Source organism: Pyrgilauda ruficollis, unplaced genomic scaffold (genome assembly GCF_017590135.1).
Source record: "Pyrgilauda ruficollis isolate IOZ18807 unplaced genomic scaffold, ASM1759013v1 scaffold23, whole genome shotgun sequence".
Taxonomy (NCBI): domain Eukaryota; kingdom Metazoa; phylum Chordata; class Aves; order Passeriformes; family Passeridae; genus Pyrgilauda; species Pyrgilauda ruficollis.
In genome coordinates, this window is record NW_024522539.1 from 6,072,108 (window position 1) to 6,095,543 (window position 23,436).

Here is a 23,436-nt window from a genome sequence, read left to right on the forward strand (position 1 = left end):
AGGTTTTATTGAATCCTGCAGATGGGAAAGAAGCCCCCAAAGCTGTACTGTGTGTGGCAAAGCTTTGGTAGTGGGAGGATACAGGAGTGACTTCTGTGGGGAGCTGCCAGAAACTTACCCAAAATGGCCAAAAAAGTCAGTGTTCTCATGGCTGAACACCAGCTCTATATCTAAAATATGGTATTTCATGATGTGCGAGAGATTTATTTTTTAAATTGAAATAAAACATGCTTTTAAGAAAATTAAAATCTTTAAACCTGAATTTTCATAGGAAAGGAAATTTCTTGACTTATTCTGCCTAGCTGTCTGTAGAGTATCTTGTCCATCAATGAGTGGTCTTCCCAACACTCTCTCTGAAGGGACTGATGTGTCTCCATAGTTATGACAAAGGCATTTTAATCTGTTTCATTTTATAACCTGGTAGTGACATCCTGGGACCCTGCTGGCACACACAGAAACTGAGGAATGTCATGCTTGTGCCATTTGTTCACACATTGCTGGGATGAGCTGGGGAGGATTAGTCTTACCATTTGCATAAAGCACTTATCAATGAAGGTTCATCATGTGAAAATAGTCCTTGGCCAAGTCTGGAGCGTTTTATTCTTCATTTGACTGCTTCTTAGAAGATTAGGGTTTTTTTTATACTGACATCAGCAAATGAAAGTGTGTGCATATTGAGTGTCTGGCATGTCTTTGTGTGGCACTGAGTTCTGTAAGCATCTGCCTTGTGTCCAGAGACCCAGGTTCATGTTACTGCTCCAAAAATCCTTAGTTATTCTTTCAAAAGGGATGAACTAAAAAGAACCACACCAGAATGAAGTTATTCTAGAGGTAAAATACTGAAATTAGTGTCTCCAAATTGGAAACACAAGAGTTAATCTTTGTCTTCTTCATATCCAGCAATTATCTCAACTGACAGCCTTCTAACCATCCTGGAGTGATGTCTCTCAGGACCAAAAATGCCATTCTGGTGTTGAGAAAGCAGAAAAAAATACCTGTTGTGGGACTAAGTGACCTTTTCACACTGAAAATATTTTGCTGGAAAATCCTCGTCTAACCCTCTACTCAACTTCTTTATCTGCTCCTTCTTGTTTACCAAGCCCTTTGATATCACTGGGCTGAAGCTAAAAGTGGACTCCGTGCCCTCCTAGGAATTCAAGCTACAACTACAACTGTACTACAGCGTGTCTTGTGCACCAGGCAGGGAACCAGGCTCCGAGCTGCTGTGCTTCGAGGCAGATATAGGTACGTGTGGATCACCGTGGGGGCCCTTGGAGCAAACTCTCCCCAAAACCACACCTCGAAGAGGTGTCTTTCCACCCTGTGGAAAGATTCCCCTCTGCGGTCACTCCCTGCCCCTCTGCGGTCACTCCCTGCCCCGTAGGGCACTGCCTGTGGCCACAGCAGCTGCCGCTTGGGACAATCATCGGGGTTGGAAGCCAAAAGCCCTGCCGAGCCTTGCTCCACCTGTCCCTCATGCCGGGTGTATCTTCCGTTCGTTGTCAGCGCTCGTTAAGACCGAGGGCATCTCTCCCGCTCGCTTTGCCTTCTCCGAGTCTCCGGTTTCACTGGAACGGAGTCAAACGGAGACGAGTCCACGCAGGGTCTGGAACGGATCAGCAGGTCAGCTGGGAATGCCTGTCAGGCAGCCAGCGCTGCTCCCTCCCTTCTCCCTGGCTTTCTTTGAGGTTTGTAGCTCTTCTGCTTTCTTGTTGCTATTGCCACCCTCCCCACACTCCCCCTACCACACATCAAGCACCCAGACCTTTCCTGGGCACTTTGCTTAATCCCCGGGATTCTTTATATAGGAATTAATCTTCTCGTCACAGTGGGAGAGCTGGGAGGGAGGGGGTACATTTATCTCTCCTGCTGAGGTCTAGAGTTGCATTGCTGTGATTATTGGTGGTAGCAGTGTGCGTGTGTCTGGGGATCTGTGTTTAGTTCTTCGTTTCTTAAACGACGCAGGGGCAGCAGCAAGGCAAGTTGGCAGCTTGGCTTTCGAGCTGCTTTGTGTCTGCTGCTACAAGGAGGGAGTGTGAGTGGGGAGCAGCATGGCAGAACAAGAAGCCAGTGGCTTGCAAGTCCTTCTCTCCACCCTCCAGGTAAGAACAGCTTGAACTAACAAGAGAGGCGCTTGGGCTTGTTTTCCTCTTTAATTCCCCATCAGTGACCTGTCGGGCTGAGGCTGCTGGTACGAGCTCCTGGCTGGCTTGGCTCTAAAAGCATCAGCGTGCAGGAGCCCTGACCTGCACCTCCCACCCTGAAAAGCCTTTATGAACTGAAGTTTCACTGCTCAGTGATGAGTGCTGGCAATTACTGCTATGCATCAATCTCAGGGCCCAGCTGAGGGCAGAGGCTGCTGCCGAGCTCTCGCTGTGTTCAGCAGGGCAGCGGGGAGGTGTGAGGCATGGGCTGCTGTGAAATGAATGGGACCTGACAGCACTGTCAGTCTGAGCTCAGCGTGTCCGAGGGCTGAGGGGCACCAGTGAACAGATCTGCCTGTGAGGAGCAAGTTCCTCCCTGTCAAATTGTCTGCCCAGGACCCTCAAGCACTCCAGGGAAGTGACAAAAACTCTTGAGAGTGGTGAGGTGCTGGTGTTGGGTGTGCTCCATGACAGGTCCCACAGACCAGAGGAAAGTGTCCCAGGCCAGGATCATACTTGATGGACAAGCTTGGTGATGGCATGAAGGAGAGGCATCTCTGGCTCTCTTTTCCCACTGCAAGGATGTGTTCCTCCTGGCAGGAGAAGATGCCCAGGTTGCGGCATGAGCTACCCTGTGAAATAGGCAGCGTGTTTTGGGAGGGAACCTGTGCTTTTATAAGCCTCGTTTTGTCATGAGGGATGGGTGGGAACTGCTTTGCCTAGACAAGCTACTTGCATATAAAGCAGCTTTTAGACAGCCACGGTGAAATGCCACTTGTGTGCACTCCTCAGGTGCCCTGAGCCCTCGTGTGCAGCTGTGCTGACATGGCCCAGAGCCCTGTGGGGACAGGAGCTTTGTGTCTGAGGCAGCAGCAGCATCCTCTGACTGCTACATGTGCCATCAAAACCTCAACATTGCAGACTCAGAAAATGAGGGAGAGGGTGTGCAAAAAAGACTGACCCACCTGGGTCAGCCCAAGGATTCACGTGTCCAGCCCTGTGTCTCAGGAGGTCTCTGTGGCCAGCCACAATCATGCAGAGGAGGTTATAAAACCTGATGATAGCAATTGGCTTTGAAACTATAGTTGTGGGGGCTGCAACCTTGACGTATTTATCCAAGCTTATGTAACTGTCAACAACTTCTACTTCTCATTTCAAACACTGGTTTGCCCTCTGTACTGGTTTGCCCCTCGTGTCAGTGAGTTCTGCAGGTAAACTGGCATGCTGAAGGAAATTATCCTGCTGTCCTTTTATGTTTTGGTAGTGTAACTTGTTTGCCCTATGTTGTTACAGCTTATTTTATTCATATTTTGTAGTAGATCATGTTTGTGCTGTATCCAGGCTATAGTCCTCTCCCTCTTTCTTTGGACAATTGAGAGCTGAGTGCACATCTGATTTTCTTATGCTCTCTAACATAACAGTCCTGGTGCTCTTTGCATAATCTGGGAACAGAATTGGGCAAGACCCAGACCTAAATTGGAACCTATAGTTTAAAATCACAAATGCAGTTCATTGACAAAGCTACATGGAGGTCTCAACTAGAAATGGTTAGGAGCACTGCAGGCATGGTCTTGGTAAAACCACAAGGCAGCACAGCATTCAGCCCCAGTGCCACAAAATCCCACCTTGGTACAAGACCCTTATTCCCAAAAATTCTACATTTACTTGAAGAACATCAAAAATCTTTCTTGTTATATGTTCAATTTGATGTGGAGGCTTGAGTGCCAAAGGGCAGAAAGTAAGGGGTTGATGACAATTACTTGCTCTGATTCACCTCTTTCCTCTGCCTCCAGGAGAAAAATTACCAGCATAACTTTGTAATACCATTACCTATCTCTGCTAAAAAATCAGGTGATAAAAAAGACCTTTACTTGAAACAGTTGGAAAGTATTGGCCTGGGAAATAATAACTTTGGTTGATGTTTGCCTTTGCTGATAACATCTCTCCACACTTTGTTATTTTCTGCAACAGCTGTCCAAAACATGGTTGCTTTGTTTTTGTGACCTGCTGGACTGTCAGTGCTGGTTCATATTCTTTTATTGGGCATGAGGAACATATCTGCTGCTTACAACAGGCTATTCTGCAGGGTATTACTGAGCATTATCCATTTCTGTTAGCACATAATATTGCTTTGAATGCAGAAAGCTTTCAGGTGAAGAATGAGGGAACATTCAACCAGTCTTTATCAACTCAGAATAAAATCATCCTTTCTCCATCAGTCACTCACACAGGACTAAACTTCTACCTCCCTTCCAAGCACTGGCATACATTTTTATTCCCAGCTGGAGGAATGTCCAGCCCTGAAACAGGGTCTGTCACCTTCTGCTGAGGGAGGGGTTTCCCCCATCTCTTCCTGGCATAGACACTTTCACTCCCAGACTCACAGCCTGGCTTTGGTAAGGGCAGTATCAAGCAGAACAAATCCAGAACACAGTGCACTTTGTAACTGAGCAGTCACGGAAAAACCCATATTTTTTAGTTCTTCAAAACTATTCCCAGTGCTATGAAGGAGCGTGATCCTCCAAAGACAGCTCAAACCCCTGGAAGTGCAACGTGCTATGGATGTTCTGCAAAGTGACAAGGTGAATAGCGAAAACTCCTTTCAAAGTGCAGCTGCATTTTGTCACCAAAATGTCACTGCAGGGAAGACGTGACATTTCAGATCTCTAGGTAAAAAGTGCTTCACTGCTTACAATGTGCGGCTTTAAAAATGTGAAATTCAGATTTAAGAAAACCCTCTCCCTGTCTCACAGGTTTTGTGTCAGCATGGCAGAGCCAAGCTCTGAGGATTTTACTGTCATTTCTCATTTTCTTTCTAACCCTGGTACCTTCCTCCTTGCTCCCTCTTCTTGACTCTCCCTCTCCAGTGTCATCCTACAGTTATCACCTCCTGTCCCTCTGGCCTGGATAGTGTTACCTGTTTCTGTTCTCACCTCTCACTGCATGACATCGAGCTCCTCAGCCCTGAACCAGCCCCACTCTGTCTTTCACACACAGACAATGCAGTTCCTCAATCAAGGCTGGGCTGCTTGCCACTCTCACCCTGGCCCCTGGCCACAGCGTGGCAGAAGTAAACACCCTCTGCATGCATGGCTTTTGACCAGGAAAAAAAGTCTGACATCCCATCTTACAGGCAGCCTCCTCAATGCAAAATCCCAAGAGATTTGGGATTAGATCTCTTGGTTATTTTAATGCTAGGAGGAGGTATCTGGGTGTTAGTTAAAAACAGCTGGTGCTTGCTAAGAAGAGCAATAGAAAACTGGAACCAGCATCTTGCCTTGTGACCCAGACTAGTGAATCCCTTGAGACTGTAGAGTATTTTAGTTCCTCCTCCTCGTTGCCCTGGCCTTCATCTCACCTCACCCTCTGATCATTTAGACAAATAAGAAACATTTTTATTTTTCCCTTTCCTTCTCCCTGCTCTCCTCCTCACTGCCCATGCCTTGGTTAGCCCCGAGAACATCTTATTCCATGGCAGGATACATCGTGTTGCCTGAGGAGTCCCAGATTTCCTGTTGGCTCTCAGTGTGGTTTTCACATGTTTTCCAAAGCCACAGTCCCCGTTCACATATTCTGCAAAGCTGGCAGCCCCTGGGGCCGTTGGCAGATCTTTGGCTCAAGCTCTGTCTTGCTGTGTTGGACGTCACAGGTTCCCAAATGCTACGGTTTGACAGGGAAAAGATGCAAATCTTATGTATCAGTGGTGGATGTTGTTTTTGCAGAGGGATTTATCTGTGAGTGGCCACAGTGTCCAGCAGAACAGACACAGGATCTGCTGTTTGCTAACTTGGAGCTCTCAGCTCTTTGTGCTGCCCCTTCCGAGCTGTCGTGCTGGCTGGCTGACAAGGCAGAGCTATTGTTATCCTAAGGACAAGTGGGAAGGTATCTGTGCTGCTCCACTGACAGTGAATAGAAATGCATTTTGCAAAATGCTTTTGTCTGCTCTGCATCCTTGCACTTACTCTGTCAGCAGAACTGCTGAGATTCCTGGGTTTGAGAGAAATAGATGCAAAAAATTCCAGGAACTGCTCAGGTAGCAGAATGGCCACTCATTTGGGGATGGAGGAGCTCAAAGTTTGGATTGGTGTTTTTTGGAGGCAGCCTGGCAGGCTGGGTTTAGAGGAATAGCCTTAGAGGGAACAAAAATCAACTCAAAACCAGATGGCTGTTTTTATGTGGTTCATTAACTGAGTTTTACTGTGATTGTTGTACTTAAAGTGAGCAGCAGTGGACTTATTTCTGCTATTCCTTATAAAAACTGTTTTAGCTTTGGAACAGCAGAAGTGCTGTTAGGACAGGGAAACACTTGGCTTGTAGGGTTCAAGGAGAAATAGTGGGTGCAATCTTTTCATGTCTCTACTGCCAATGCCACTTGGGCTGCATGAGCCTGGTTTTGGATTTAACCATGGAAGAAAAGGCATAATCCTCCATAAACAATCCTATAGAGATAATGCAGGTTCTGACCTCAACTTTCAGAGTTGCTGCTTTTCCTTCCCACCTCCACTGTCAACTCCTCCCTATCCAAGGAGGACGTGAAGGTAACTTAGAGCTTTTCCCTACAACCCTTGGCTCACCACCATGGAGCACTGCTAAGCAACAAAGAAGAAAGGAGGCTGACATCCATACATTAATCCCAAATTCCTGCCAGGCCACAGAAGAAACATTGAGGTTTTTTGCTCCTGTGAGCCAGCACAGAGCACTAAAAGCCTTCAGTGGAAGCTGTGACAGGTCTTGGACTCTGCTGAAATCCTTCCACTCACTGAGCTGGGACCAGAATTGTTCTCTGTCCCTGGGCTGGCCACAGTTTTTTCTCTGAGCACACTGCCAGCTCCAGATGGGCACACTGCAAATGCCTCCAGATGGGCTATCCAGAATTTTCTGTGGCTGAATTAATGAGAATTGAGGACCTCGGGGTGCAAAATGTACCCAGAGACCGAGTGGAGCAGCAGCAGTGGTGACTGAGCTGAGCACAAGAGCGTGTCACAGTCTGAGCTCAGCAGAACTTTCTGTGTCAGAACAGGAAAATACAGTTCTGTTCATCTTCTGCTGTCCCTCATCCTTGTCTAGGATGGTTTGTGCTTTGAGACTGTGTTTTTGAGAGACCTTTCCCCTTCCTGCAGCAATAAAAATGTGACAAGATGGCCATGTTGCTGGATCAGTTGGGTGCCAGCTGGGAAAAATGGTTTATAAACCTCTGCTTCTGAGTTAATAATGTGTAACATGGCAAATAATCCCACCATGCCTCACATCAGTGTTTGAGAAACTAAGTGATGAACACTGGGGAGAAAAAAAAACCCCAACAAACTGAAGTTCTGGTAACAACACAGTTAAAAAAAAAAAAAAAAAGAGAGAACCCCAACAAACTGATGTTCTGGTAAAAACACAGTTAAAAAAAAAAAAAAAAAGAGAGAGAAGCAAATTAATAATTTCTTTTCATACAGGGCTTGGATCCTGCACAATAAATAATGCACAGAACCACATGCTAAATGATGAGGACAAAATGCTGCATGGGTTGATTTTCCAAGCAACAGGCACTGCTCATCCTGAAGCAGAGATTTTGTGAAATAAAACAAGTTGTCATGTGGAAATTAAAAAATGCAGTTACTCCAAGGGACAAAATGAAATATCAGGAAGGCTTTAAAACTGGTGCTTTTTAGCCATTGAGGGGCTGACTTTATGCTTATGGCCAAGCTGTTTAACTTAGACTATTTGGATGTAATATAATGGTGCATTATGCTATGTCATGCAACTCAATATTGTGTATTTTGGTACCGCATTATAGACAGAAACAAATTAATAGAATAAACCACATTATGGAAGGAGGTATATGGATTTTTTTAAACTATTTATCTTTCATGTACACTATGCAAATATATTTAAAAAACATCTGTTTATCTATCTCTAAGTTGAGGATAATTATTGGTAGTTATCTAGCCTCCCTGGCTGTTTTGTATGCCTACAGATGTATTTATATGTTACATCAATATTTTTATGACAATGGAAAATTTCCACCCTCTCTTTTTCTCAGGTTTCAATAATTTCCCTCTTTGAAATAGAAGAAGAAATGTTTTCATACAGAGAGGTGTTTGCCTGAATAGGTCTTGCTAGTGTTCCTTTGTGTAGCATAATCTTATTTTCAGTATATTATGCTGCATTTGTTGTGATGGCTTAGACACATTTTTCTGTTCGATGCATTGGTCCAGTCCTCTTGGCTTTATCTATAATAGGAAAAAAACGTTTCTAGTAGAAAATGTGTTCATGGGCATTTTGAATTAAAGTTTATTATATTATGTTCAGCAAAGCAGACACAAAAAGTTGCTTGTATTGAAAAACATATGGGCTGATAATGGTTGGCTCCAGCAGTGTCTACTGGCACCAGCAGAGATCTCACTGATGTGTGTTAACAGAGAGAAAATAATTTCATACACATACTGGGAGCTTAAGAGATGGGGAGGGATTTTTGTGTTGCTTGGTCTGGGATAGCAGGGTTGGAAATTGCTCCTGGAGTTGTTGTTATCATGGACACGCTGCCTCTGGGTGATCACTCCTGTTTGTTCCGGGATAGATAACACAACTTGTGGCATCATTACTCTTGCAGTGAAATCTGGGGGGATTTAAGCCTCTGGAAGCGCCAGGGAAAGCCCCTCCTTCCTCAGGGCTCCAGGAGCAGTCAGTGGGAATGCAGAACAAGACTGTGTGCTCTAGCAGCTGCTCATGAACTGGCTGCGATGCTGGGCAGAGGTGTCCCTTTCCCGTCTGTTGGATTGGTGTGTGCACACCTGGGACCCTCAGGCTCTCAGATCCCAAATCCACGCACACCCAAAGTGCTCACACGTGCCACTGGGCTCTGCCTCACTCCGCTCTCCTGACTATGCTGTTCTCACCAGACCAGGACAGAAAATAATTCCCTCCTGCCTTCCCCTGTTCTTTTAATAAGCACTTGTCTCACAGACAGTCTATTTGCACCTGTTTGCCCACAGGACCCAGAGGGCCTGAGGACAGAGGCGCTGATCCACCGGCAGAGCCGCTCTGCGCGCCGGGAATCTCGGCAGGGAAGGATGGGGAGCTGTGATTCCCGGGCAAACAGGCTGATTTCGGTCCCCAGGGAACTGGGAGGTCAGAATGCTCCTGGCAGCTGGTGAGACGTTCTGTGAGAGGGAGTAACAGCCTTCTCCAAGGAGACCAGGAGCAGTAGCTCAGCAGCCAGCTTCCCTTCTGCCCTGGACAAAACCAGGTTTGCTGCAGGAGGTGAGCTGGGGGTAAGGAGTGGGGGAGTTTCTGAACAAATGCACTGTCCAGCCCAGCTGACACTGGTGCCTGCAGCCCTGCACGCTTTGTGTGCCACAGAGAGCATTACTGTGCTGCTGCTTCAGAAGAGACAGTTTATTTCAGAAAATATAGCTTAATTTAAGATGGCTAAGAAGCAAGAACATGAATCCAAATCAATCAAATATTTGTGGACATTTTCTATTATTCAAAATCTGCGTTTATTCCCCTGATTGCTTCATTTTATGAGGAACTGACCTAAATATAATCTAGGTGGATTCTTTGGGTGGAGATTCAAATCTCCAAGAACTGGATAAACTATTTGCTTTTGATACAGGCAAAACAATTTACCTTAGTAGAGTTTTGGGAAGGAAAGTCTAATGCGATGAAGATCATCTCTTAAAATAAAGGAAAATTGGTCATTCTCCTCCAGAAGCAGATGGAGACAGAGCCCATTCATATCCATGACTTAGTATTTCCTTTTGTTCTGATTTTGTTTTACTGAGTGGGGACCAAACACATCATACAGAAATCAAGGTCTCAGAAATCAAGAATTCATCATTGATTTCATAGTTCTCTTCTAGAGAGGACAAAGATAACATAGTAGAGATTCTTCTGCCTGCAGGCACTACTAAGGTACAAAAAAAAGAGAATTAGTGTTTTAGACCAGCTATTGATTAATAGAATAACATTTGCTTGATAAGAAATTACACAGGCAAAGCTTTTCCTTTGGGGGTTTAGAGAACAAAGATGGGTTTTTCTTCTCATGGTCTCTTCTAGTGGAAGAACACAGCCTTATTTTCAAAAGGTAGTGTAGGTTGAGCTGGAATTAATGAGAACTGCAAAGCTTTCATGATGATTCTTATTAGAAAATTGAGTAATTCTGACACAGAATTCCTGCGGGAGAAATCACTACTCTACCAAAGAAATCGTGGCTTTTTTCATCCCTGCCTTTCAACAAGGGATGCTTTGAAACCAAAACATATGGGGCTTTTTTTCTGACATGGAAACACCACAGCATTGTGTTTTACTGCAATCAGCTTCTGAGGAGCCTTCTATGCACATTAATTTTTGGTGTAACTTACAGGCAAAGGCTTTCCCACTGGGTCTAATGGGAATTTGATCCCTGTAGCAAACTGAGACAGACTCTTCTCCCTGTGGCCCATCAGCTCAGTGCACTCTCTGGTACCTATTCTTTTCCTTTCAAAGGAGGGAATGATGCTGTATTGATGGATCAAGCAGGAGTGCTGGGCTTTATTTCAGAACTGTTACAAACCCCATCAAACTCATTCAAAGCCTTCTGCTTTCTTCATTTGGACAGTAGATGGAGATAAGGTTCATCTGTCAATTTAGGGCAAAGGGAATCTTATCTCACATTGTTTCCCAAATCAAAGGGTGGAACAAGTCACAGCCTGAGCAGATGACACTCATGCAGCCTGGGTGAAATCAGTGCAGTGCCTGTTGTCCTCTGCCATCTTCTGTGGTTTTTACGGGATTCCTGATGAAAGGCCAAAGCAGCAGATTGACAGTGAAGATAAAGCTGGCCCTCCATTTCATTCAGTATTAACCTGGCATGCAGAAGACTGACAGGGAGAGAGATGTCCTCCCATAAACCGTTTACTTGGCATGGTGAATGCCCACCTGTCTCACTTCAAAGGAGGGGAGGAGGGAGAATGGACCACCTGACCTTTCCCTATGATTAAAATGCTGATCTGATGAAGTCAGAGGAACAAACTGAACTGCCTCTTTCAACCCTCAGTTCTTCCAGGAATAAACCAGAACCATCCATATGGAAAGAGTTTCTGGAGAGGCTAGGGGAAAGCAGCATTACTGACCTTCTCTTTGGGACAATCTTCTGCAATTTGAACAGCCTCTGGCTCCATGTTGAAGTTCTGCAAGTGGGGGAGAGAGCTGGAGGTGACAAAGGAGAAAGAGAATGTGTGCCTGGCTCTGTTTTCTTTGACAGTTTCTCTTCCCATATGGCTGAGGTCATTTGATCTCCCCACGATGCACAGGGACTTCAAGGGGACAGCTGGATGCAGAGATGCATTGAAACAACTCCTCTTTGAGATGAAAACCATGATTATTAACAGCTTGGTTCAAAAGCTCTCGCAGCAGCAGCTGTACCTCACTGACTGAAAACTCTGGAGGGTTTTTCTAAAAGGTCTGTATGGCTGGGTGATCAAACAATTGGAAATCTCCCTAGCTGAGAGTCCCCTGCCATGTCCTACAGAGCCTGTGAGCACTATTACACCAACAGGGCTCCTTGGGAACATGCTTAAACAAAACAGGACACAACAACAACTTTTTGGTGTTCTCTCCCTCCTGGCAATGGATGCAAAAATCAGAGGTAGATTCTGACATAGATCAAATCTCCTGCTGGGTATTCACTGAAGAATATTCACCTTTCTCTGAGAGATCAGCCCACTGTGCCATGGCATGTTGAGCCCATTCCCATGTCAGAGAGTCTCAGAAGAGACAGCCCAAGGGATTTGGTTGGGTGAACTCCACAGGGGATCCTAGCAGAATGTGTAGAGCTGGGTATTTTTAAATATAACTCCTGTCCCTTTCCTGGAGAAGAAACACAGACATGGGCTCATTCATGGAGCTAATAAAATGCCTTTTAGCTTAACTGACCAAGTCAAGCCAAAATACCTTTTAACTTCACTTAGTTTGCAGGTGCTTCTGAGCTACTGGATGAAGTAACAAGGGTGGGATAAAGCCCCAAACATGCCAGTTTTTGGCATGGTGGCATTGGCTTGCTGCTGTTGGGTGTCTCGCATGGGGCGTAGACTGAAGATAAAGGAGATAAAAATCTTTGTTACCTTCTGGATGGAAAAAGACATACCCCTATCATGCCTCTTAAAAACTTGGCAACCTTTTCAGAGAACTGAGGGCTTTGCTGTTGAGAGATTGCTGTTTAAATCTAGACGGATGGGTCTCAGCAATGCAGTTAAACTGAAGTTCTGCTTTATATTACTGGTAATATTGCTTTAAATCATTAGAATTTCAAAGCACAGTTTGCTATTCATTATGGATGCCGAGTTTCGTTTGTTGTTTGATTTTTCACTTAGACTGGATGGCAAAAATAGGTTCATCATTTTCACTTTCAGGTTCCATCTCTGAAGAAAATAAGCTGTGACTAACAATAGTTATTAGTGGCTTGTCTCCACTGCCCATACCTCAATCATTGTTATTAAATGTGATTGATTAAAAGCATTTGCATGGCTGTTCCAGAAGGTACTTTTGGAAGTGGGGTAGATTGACACATAAGGACACTTGTCTTGGCAACAGAAAGGACTGGTGTTTTTCTAAACCAGAGTGTACCTTATAGTGATCCTCATCTTCAGCCTGTGCAAGTCGGTGTCAGAATAATGTAAAAAAAGAGGGATTGTGGGCCCAGGAATACAGAAAGAAGCCTGGACTGAACACAGGCAAGTATTAGGGCAGACTGAAATGAGACCCAGGGATTCTTGGGCTTTATCATGTGTGGTTCAAGCAGGAACATCCCAGAGAAGGCAAGGAGAGCAGCACCTTCATTATGGCTATTTATTTCCACGTGCACATACTCACATTTGCTATAGCATTCGAAAATCTGTGGTTTCATTAAAAAACGAGTACAGCTGGAAATTTACCAAGATTCTCCAGACTCATTTGTACTTCGAGAAATGCCACTGCTTGTAAAAAAGTTTGTCAACTCCCAAATGTGCTTCATCTTTGAAAGACAAAGTGTTCTCTGGACTGACACCCATCAAATCTCACAAAATAGAAAGACAGAAACATGTTTCATGCTGCTTTTTCATTGTTGGTGGGGAAAATAAAACTACAACTAAATGGAGAAAACAGAGCCCTCCCTATAAAGTTTGGGTGGCAGTTATGTTGAATATCTGTAACAGAGTGGCATTTGAATGAAACATTAATATTTTAAATTAGTTCAGTAACAGCAAAAAAGTAATATAAAATATAGGAATAAATCCAAGAAACAGCAATAAACAGTAGGTGCTGGCATGCATATAGAATTCATTCTACATGAATGGTTAATGCCTTACAGAAACTTAATAAGAGAGTGTGAAAGGCATATGCTAGGATAATCTTGGCATTAAAATAAAAATAGATTAAAAAGAGCAAAAAGGAGAATAATATAACATTAAATACAGTCAAAATCTTTAGGTGTCATAGGTAACTTATTGTGAAATAAGAGATAAAACCTGAGAGAATTTATCTGCAGTAGAAATTACAGAAAGAACATTAGAAATATTCAAAAGAAAGTCTAAAAGCCTTTTGCGAAGTGTCACGTGTTTTGATTTATCTCAAAGTTTCCTCATTCTTTTAACAGTTTCAATTTGACAGAAGCAGTTGAGGGTTATATAATAATGTTTTACCACCGTTTCTGCATAATAAAGTAATTGCTCTATTAGAGGAGCATTAGTGAGAGGAACAAGTGACACAAAGGAACTTAGTATCAGGAGGAACTTCTGCACAAGGACAAGCTTTTCTTTGAGAATACTGAGAGAACTTTGGTGTGGAAAAAGAAAGAGAGGAAAAAAGCAGTTTACTTTGACAACAGTATCCAAGATATTGCACTCTTTCAGGGCATAATTCCTGCAGATATCTGGGTGTGAATATATTTTATTGAAGTGACACATTAATAACCTGGCACTGAGATGAACAACCTTGCTCTGAAGTTAGGGGAAACACCTCTGAGTCTTTTGGACACAGCAGGTAAAACATCCTTTGGAAAAAGATCAGGCCATGGTCTATGTTCTTCCTAATTCCTGTATGGATTTATTAAATGTAGTATCCTCCTCATCCCTTGGCACGAGGATGAACCTCTTTTCAAACAGCTCTGGGACCCACTGGTGGGGAGCAGCTCTTTCTTCTCCCAGTCTGGCACCAGTATTCCTTGCAGGGCATAGATTTTTCTGCGGCACTTGCTTCTGGCAAGTTGGGAGGAGAAGGCTGATCTCAGGGAAGGGAAATTTTGAACTCCTCACCAATAGATGGAAGTAAGTGTGTGATGGAGGGCCACAGTACTTCTGTGCACACAGTGTTTCTGCTTCATTTTGTTGTAATAGCTCTCCTGGCTCTGCCAGCTATCTTCTTAGGTATTGACTAAGTAAATTTCTCACCACAGGGTGATATTTCCCTCCAGGAAAATAAGAAACAATCTGATCTTGATGAGGGATGCTATTGGGCAGGTGTTAGCTAATATTTACATAGAAGTCTGTGATCCTCTGATGCAAGGTGTTATGTTAGTGCAATTTATTGCATTAAATTTTTTAAGATTCCTTGGCACAGACGATTTTCACCATGTTATTCACCAAGTTATTTTGGCTAGAGATCAGCTTAAGCCAAGCTGTTTCATCTCAACACCTTCAGTGTTTTGAAGACATTAGGATGTAAGCTTGGAATTTTCCTATCCCTGCCTTGAAGCAGTTCAGTCCTGCAGAGTGTAGCCTGTATCCTTTGAGAAGAAGTCCTGGAGCTCAGTGAATAGGAGCAAAGCCCTGTTCATTTGCACGTTAGAAGTTTGCTTTGAGGCAATACTCCTGCTCACCTGGATGAGCTGCCACTCACTGTGAAGGGTTGGAATCATAGCACCCAGCCATGAACTGATGTGTTACTGAAAAAGATGCTGCAGGTTATCACACCCAAGTGCAAACAAAGGTGAGAAAAAGACAGACCTTCAGGTCATTGCAAGCCATGAAAAAAGCCACTCACCGATTGCAGCAGGCCAGAGGGAGGAACATTTTTAATGAATCTTTGCTATATTTTCTGATCTAACCCCCATAATTTCTGCTTTGGGCTTGGTGTGGTGTGAAGCATCAGTAGGAAAAGAAATGTCTGGCGCTTGGCTCAGTGGGCTGCTTGCCATGCCTCACAAGGGTGGCCAGGGCCAGCGAGAGGGACTTGTCTCTAAGGCTTGGGAACAGGAGCAAGAGGTTGCCTGGCCACGTGTCCTGTCCCTGGGGGCCCCTTGGCTGCCCCGGGTACAGTTTGAGGGCTACGTGATCTCCCACAGCTGCGGTCGCCTTTCTCCCAGGATTAAAGAGGTCACTTAGGACACTCCCAGAGCAACAAGGTCCTCGTCTCCGAGGCTTTAAATAGCCCCTTCTTCTTCCATGTCTCCTCTGAGTTTCCTGGCTTGCTCAGGCCTATCTGACTCCTCAGAAGAGGAGATGCAGATTTGGACAGAGAAAGGCACCTACTGTTTACCACAGAGGATGATGACTCCTGTGGTGATGCTGAGGATGTTTGGATGGTTATTTTGGGAGCAGGGGCAACTTGACCATAATTTCTTGGGAACCTTCTAAAGCTACATAATGGTGGTATTGTTAAGAAGGTGTTCCACTTATGCCAAAATTCAGGCTATAATCACTTTAATTGGAATCCCCTCTTACTCTCTGGTTGCCTACTGATATTTCAGAGGTCTCTGAACACCTTTTTCCCCTCCTCAGAAATAATGATTTTTAAACCTCCAGGTAACAAATACTGTGGACCTTCCAACAAGAAGAAATCATGCTTTGCTGGCTGAATATTGAGGCTGAGGATGGGAGCATTCAGACAAGAAACTCTCCAGGGTATTTTGCTCTCTTAGTTAAGTGTGAATTTTTAGCTCCTCTTAAATTAGAAAAAGCAATTTACTCTGACAAAGCACAGAACATAAGGCACCAAACCTGGCTTCACAGTTCTTGTAAGGCTGGATAGTCAGCTGTGGGAAGGAGATATCCAGCTGGCAAATCCATAATGCCAGTGGTGAGTGTCTGTGCCCAGCAGTTTGGGCTGCTAGGGACCTCTACCTAGCTGGCAGAGGACTCGGATTTAAGCATTAAGAGAGTAATTACAACCCAATATTTTCTAGAGGTCTCAGGAGACAGTAAGGGCTAATGCTGCTCAGCCTCTAACCCGCTCTTGATTTTAGCCAGTATTAATTTTGCACCAGAATTTCTCTTCAATAAGCTTCAAGCGCAGAGAGTGAGAAATCTGACTTGCATATGTAAGTCTCATTACACAGGCAGTTGGGCTGCTGACTGCTATTTGTGTGAGCAAATTTATTAAGGGAAAGAGAAGAGAGGAGGATATATTTTGGACAGGTCAAACCCTGCTTCCGTATTTAGAAACAGGCTATTTTAAAACAAACAAACAAACAAATAAACAAACAAACCATGGAACTGGATATCATATTCCTTAGTCTCACTAAAAAAGACCGAAACAAACAGGTCTGGAAGTTTTTTAGCCCAGTGAATCAGTACCTTTTCTTTAAAATTAGACCACTTTGTTTTGTTGTTTGTTTGGGAGATTTTTCCTTGGCAGTCACACAGCTTTGTGAGACAATTCAACAGTTAATTTAAAAGACGTATTGGTAGGAACCATGTTATGCATTGTCTTGCAAGAGTGACTTCTTTCATTTTGCATTCATTATTTTTGTGATTGGAATAACTGCTTTGTATTTCTTCCCCCAAATAAAATATTTATTAGTAAATCTCGCACCGCACAAATTAATGCTGTTTGATTTCTTTTTTCAGCATTAATGCTTAGACTCCCAAGAAACCCTCTCGGTTGTGTGTCTTACTCAGGGAAATACCTGCCTTTGGGAAAAAGACAAAAAGCCCAAAAGACTGAGATTATGGGAAGTTTTTGTTTGAAGGCATTGCTGGAAGGGGAATGGCACTAATGGCTGCTATCCTGCAGGTGGTACAAGAAAAATCCCACCTCTGTTGGGTTTCTGAGTCTTGTGGAAAACATCCCCAGAGACGTCCCTGAGGTTACCTGGTACTTTGGCTTAGTGGCAATTTTATAATCTTGTCTTGAGTAAATAACAGCTGGTCTTGGCAAGTTCCCAGGAGCAGAACAAGGAGACAGGAGCTGTTCCCTGCTCGACTGTGGGTCAGTGAAATAACCTGAGCTGCCAGTCAGAAATGTTGGGATCGAGCTGTTGTCCTCCAAGCCCAATGTCACCAATTAATCACTTGCTGCCTGTAACCTATCAATGACGATGTGCTGGGGTATTTTTTTATTCCTGGCTTTCTCCATCCTTCTGCTGTTTATCTCTGAGGAGCTTCTGCCAAGCTAACCCCAGTGTTTCAGGGATTAATTCTCAGAAAAATCTCAGAGAAGAGCTCTCAGCCAGGAGCTGATTAAATGCATCTGAGCTCAGCCTTGTGATACTCTTGGTTGGGTGAGGAAGACAGGATGCTTTGCTGGAGTAAGGCTAAGAAAGATGAGGGGCTCTGACCAAAAAGTACAGCCATGCTTGATATTTAAAGTGATGTTTTTGCTACTTTAGCCTTTGTCAAGCCACAAGTTGTGAAAAACAAGTACAGGCTGTTGTTAATAGGCAACAATTTGGCTCTAACTTTAAATCCTTTTAGTGAAATTCTGCAGGAGGTCAGTGATTTTGTAATCTAACTAAAGCTTCTGGGAACTTTGCTCTTATTCCGTCCATATACAACAAATGCATCTTCATTAGTCTGTGCACATATAGATGCTGTATCTAACATTAGTAAGTGCTGGCAGGAATGGAAAATACTTAGCAAGAGGAATTTTACTTTTCTCGTTTCTTTGGTTATGGTTTGTTCTTAAACCATCAAACATCTCTTTCAATAAAAATAACTAATGTGTTTATTTTTACCAGAGCAGGGTAAGAAATTTGCATTAAAGAAATTACTCTATTCATCTTTTTTAGATCAGGCACAAGTTGTGATTTTCTCATTTGTACTTACTGTTCAAAAAGATTTACTAATATTTTTTATGAATGAATATGTTGGCAATTCATCCACAAGGAGTTTGTTATGTGTATTAATTTAAACAATCAATTTTAATGGATTTCAATGTCCAAATATCTTTGATGACTTTGAAAACCTGAAGCTAATTAGTCAAAATCTGAGCTGTTTCTTTTCAAGAGGCAAATTGTCATCTAGCAAGACAATAACAACTTTAGGGTGTTTTTTTTCTGTGTTGTCTTGCTATTATAAATGGGAGCTGTGCTCTTCTGCAGAAGTCTCTGTTATTCAGTGGTGCCACTAAAGTTAGTGGGAAGCATGTTAGAATTTGTAATGGGACTGGGGTTCTATCCATTGTTTCAGCCAACACATAATTCATCCAACTCCTTCAGTAGTCTGCAGCAGGAAAGGGAGCAATGAGGCACCAACATAGAATTTTACTGTTAAAACACCAAGAGTAAACACTCAGGTAAAATATTTGGCAATATCACCCAGCTTTAATTTTTGCATTTTAAAGGTTGATCTTTCACATTCCCTCAAGTTCTTTGTTTGCCTTAGTCCCTGGATAAAGTGCATGGAAAGTCAGAGGATATCTTATGTCATCACTATTTGTGTTAATGGCTTAGGAACCCACAATCCAATCAGTTAAAATAAACAACCCAGTGTAATAGGAGCATAAATCAATGAAGACTTCATTACTGAAACCTTAATGTGTAATCCATCCACCTACAGAGGAAAGGGATACTGAGAGGCAGCAAGACAAAACCAGAGGACAGTCTGATTTAGGCCATCCTGATATTTAAAAAGGTGTTGAGAACAGTAAGTCTTCCTGGACTCAGTGAATTTGATGCATACTCATCACTCCTGACAACCTGCCCCTGACTATTAAGTCCCTATGCTAAAAAATGCCAAGAAACTCTTGGGAAGAGAGCTCTGAATGTTCTTTGTTTAGTCTGGGAGACTTGAGCCAGCTCAAATGAACAAAGACATGAATTAGGAAGATTAACAAAGGACTAAAATGATATATTTTACCCAAGAGTAATTCTGCTCAGAACTTCTCTGACCCTGCTGCAGATTTTCCTTGCTGTGTGGTCCCTTGAGCCAAGAGGCACAAATGTGGGCTCCTCTAAGGTGAGGGTGGCAATACTTGGTGAAAGCAGAGTTACTGGATTTCATTAAAGCCATGTATTCTGTTTGTCTTGGCTCTGAAAGGAGCAGCAATCCTATCACACCGAGCCTTTCAATTTCAACATGGATCATAAAAGGGCTGAACTTTTATGTTCAGTGCTGAGATCTCTGCTTGTTGAGTTAATAACGAAGAGAAACAGCAGGCTCTCTCTGCGGGTATGAGCTCTGATGTGGGATGAGACAGGCACTTTGCCTGTGGATTTTAGCTAAGAGCAAAAGCAAGTTGAGCCTTGAGAAAGCCATCAGTGCTCACAGACCCTCTCCACTGGGTCCCCATTTCAGAAGTGATTCTCCGATCTCATCCTCATCTGACTCTTCTTGTTTCCTTCCTTCCCCTTCCCTGACCACATCTTGTTCTTTTCTCTTGTTCCCCTGCTGACACCTCTTGTTCCTGCGGCTGAGTTGGAATATATACTGAGCAGGGAATGGTTGGTAGCACTGCTAATTGACCAAAACCAGTATGATGGGAAACCTTGTTTTTCAGAGATTTGGAGTTTTTGTTAATAATTATGACCAAAAAAAACCCCCAAAAAACAAAACAAAACAAAACAAAACAACCAAAAAAACCCCACCCCAAACAAACAAACAAAAAAACCAAAAAACCAAAAAAACCCCTAAGAACACACACTAGGTTTAGGACACAGAAGCTAGGGAACATTGGCATTAATGTACTTACTCCATGCAGAAAATGGCACGTACAGTTTGCCAATGCAGAAGAAGATTTGGTTGCAGGGAGCTGCCAAGCATCCTACAGGATTTCTGTGACAGGGGTGGAAATCTGTTTCTCCAGGCTGGCAGTCACCTGCTCTGACTGCAGACTGATCAATGTCCTGCTTCATGCCAGGTCTCACCCAATGCATACCCTCCCCAGCTATAACAGAGGAGGAGGTATGGACTGCAGCTCCCTAATTAGCTGCACAATCCTCAGCACCTTGTGACTTTTTCAGGGATCCATTGGGAAAAAGGGGTCCATTTGCATTAATAGTCATTATTACAGATCTGAGTTAGTTTCCCTAATATTCTTTCTAGAGTTACTTTTTGATAGGTGTTACTTCTCTAATCCTTGTCTTAAATATACAGTTGCATAATGATAAATATATCAGAGAATAGTTGAATCAATTTGGCCTGGTAAAATGATCACATATTTCTAGAATGGATACCAGGTTAGTTTAAGTTACAAGGTAGGTTAAATTTCTAAAGCAGTTCAACATTCAGAAATATAGGAGCCATATACTTGTGAGATGTCTTATTGTCATAATTTAGTTGAAAATAAAGTGATTCCATTGTAGTTTGTGTGATCCTAAGGTCCTTTGGGACCAAGGCTATTCAAATGCAAGTTTTGTATTATATTAGAAATTTGTATGGTGTTGTATCTGTTCAGAAATAAAGTCATCCAGGTCTTAACCCAAATCCCTCTAATTGCAATACAGACCAGAGATTAATTCTTGAATCACAGCAGTGAAATCTGTTTGGAACAGGATTAAAGAAGGGGTCTAGTGTATCACACAGATGGATGGTAGATATCATGTGTTGCCTTCTCCTCAAGTGCATTATATCTTATTTCCTCTAATGCAAAATTTAAAGTGACTCTAAAGCAGAAAGTGTCATGTAAAAGTGTGGTGGTAACTTGGTCCTAAAATTAAATTATATTGCTTTAAAAATAAGCTTAGGAATTTTTCTTCTCAAATTCAAGGCTTCCACATGGTTGTGGCTGCAAAGACAGGAGAATTTTCATGTTGATGGGATTAATATAATTTAAATATATTGTTCTTCAGCTCCAGTAATAAGAGATGCTGTTATGGAAAACCACCTCACATTTAGAATTTCTATGTGATGCAGAATTTCCTCAACTTTGGGGTAGCCAGATCAAACCACAAAAGAGAGCTTTAGTTTAGAATTTAGATGTCAGTTCTACAGAAATTCTACTGTGTATTAAATACCGTGTAGTATGATATGTTAGAGGCTTTTAAAATGTGTCATCAATATGTTTCCACATATTCACTGTCCAGATGGCACAGAAGTGCTCAGTATCCAAACAAGGATCTCAGTGCCCCTGCACTGCATGATGCACTGCAGCCCTGTGCAGCACAGTGTCCTGTTCTGAACTGATCTGTAAATCTGATGTGTTTCCATTCCAGAGCTCCTGTGACAAGGATGTCATCCTGAACATTCTCAGTGTCCTCACTGACTTGCTGTCTTTGGGTAAGGAAGCAAAGATCTGGGGCAATGGCTGTGGGCTAGGGCAGAAAGGGGGTCCTAAAGTAAGTCTGGGAATTCATACTTGCATTCAAACTTGACCAGGTGTTTGCAAGGTGAAAAAAATGTAAATTCTATCTATAGATCAGCAGTCCTTATTCCTGTGTTTGGAAAACTGAGCTTATTCAATGTGTTAAAGAAAAGAAAAAAAGACTCAGAAAAAGTTTAATTTTTTTCTTTTTAGTTTTGAAGATGCCCATGGGTTGCAAAGTATTTCATAATCCCTGGCAGTCAACCACTGGAAATGTTCGCCAGTGCCATTGGAGAGAGGGCTGTGAGACAGGGAAAGGAAAGGAACCTGACTTTTCAGAGTCCAGGGGCCCTCTAATGCAGAGAGTTCAGCCTCTCCCCAAAAGGCACTTCTGCCTTGGGACTGCAGGGAATGGATGTCACTTTATGTGCTCAAAGCTGCACGAAAAAATAAGTGTATCAGCAAGAGAACTAAAAAAAATAGACAAGTTCCTTTTCCTTTCTGCTCCACCACAAAAATATAATCTACTAAACAATTCCCAACCCAGCTAAGCTGCCAGGCTGTGGGGGCTGCATCGGTGAGTGCTGGATCCTCCTGGATCCCCCATTCCTGGAAGCCCCACCAGAGACATCACCTGTCCATCTAGGTCTCTCTTTTGGAGCCCTGGAGGCCTGTTCCTCAGCTAGGTGCAAGGATGGCCTCCATGGGGAACAGGGGGTCCTGCTCTCCTCTAGGAACTGAAGGAGCAGCATCCCCCACCCACAGAGCCTGGATCAATGTTTGTTAACACAGTAAGGCTCCCAGGGTTAGAGTGTGGTTTCTTTGGAGACCTACATTTATTTGAAAGCTGTCCCCAAGGCTTCCCTAGGATTCCTTTTCATTTGGCAGAAACCCAGTGCAGCTTTAGTTCTTTCCTTGTTTAATTTCCAGTGTCTAAGAAAAGATCACTGAGCCTTTTGCTGCTTTGAAACCTGTCGGCGTCTAGGCTTATTCCTCTCTGCCACATTTCAATGCACACTGAAAAACCTCTGCAGCACGTGGGTTTGGAGAGACAAGGCCTGCCTTGGTAACAGGCAACAGAGCACACAGTTCCACCATCCATGTCCCCAGGCTGGGGACACCAGAGATTCACAGCCAGTTCTGCCATGCTCGCGCTTTCACGGCACTCAAACATTGTCTGAAGGCCACGGAAGCTCCTTGCAGACTGAGGCTTTGTGACAGCTGTGGCTCAGGGAGGGGATGCTCTGAGCTGTCTCTCCTCTCTTCCCCAGGCACTGGACGGAGGATTCACTACGTGGTCAGCAAAGGGGGCAGCGAGGCTCTGCTGCAGGCCCTGGCCACGGCTGCGCGGACAGAGCCGCCCGAGCACGGCACCCTCCTGCCCCTGCTGCGCCTGCTGGCCAGGGTGGGACAACGAGGTACTGCTGGGAGCTGGGGGGCTTCTGCAGGGGCGTCAAAGACGAGGATCACCTCGTTGTAGCCTTCCAGTAGCTCAAGGGGACAGGTATTTTAGTAGGGCCTGTTGGTACAGGATGAGGAGTAATGGTTTTAAGCTGAAAGAGGATAGGTGTAAGGAAGAAATATATCACGATTAGGATGGTGAAGCACTGGCACAGGTTGACCAGAGAGGTGGTGGATGCCCCATCCCTGGAAACATTCAAGGTCAGGTTGGACATGGCTCTGAGTATCCTTGTCTGGTGCAACTCATTGTGAGGGGTTTAGACTAAGTGGCCTTTAAAGGTCTTTTTCAGTCCAGACTATTCTGTGTTTCATATATGGTGACTCAAAGTGAACCCCATGTTTTTCCATTTTCAGTGAGATTAATATTAGTTTAACTCATTGATACATTCAAATGCCTCTCTTATAAGATTTTGAGTTACAAGGCTTA

At 43.6% G+C, this 23,436-nt stretch overlaps 1 protein-coding gene across 1 annotated transcript in view; it reads left to right on the forward strand.

Moving 5' to 3' along the window:
* The first annotated feature begins 1,599 nt into the window (after positions 1–1,599).
* AGBL1 (AGBL carboxypeptidase 1) overlaps positions 1,600–23,436 on the forward strand; it is a 266,761-nt gene continuing 244,924 nt past the window's right edge. Inside the window, exons 1-3 of the mRNA XM_041469320.1 lie at positions 1,600–1,688; positions 21,460–21,523; positions 22,820–22,966. Coding sequence (XP_041325254.1) covers positions 1,635–1,688; positions 21,460–21,523; positions 22,820–22,966 — 265 coding nt within the window. The 5' untranslated portion in view covers positions 1,600–1,634. The remainder of the gene's footprint in view (positions 1,689–21,459; positions 21,524–22,819; positions 22,967–23,436) is intronic.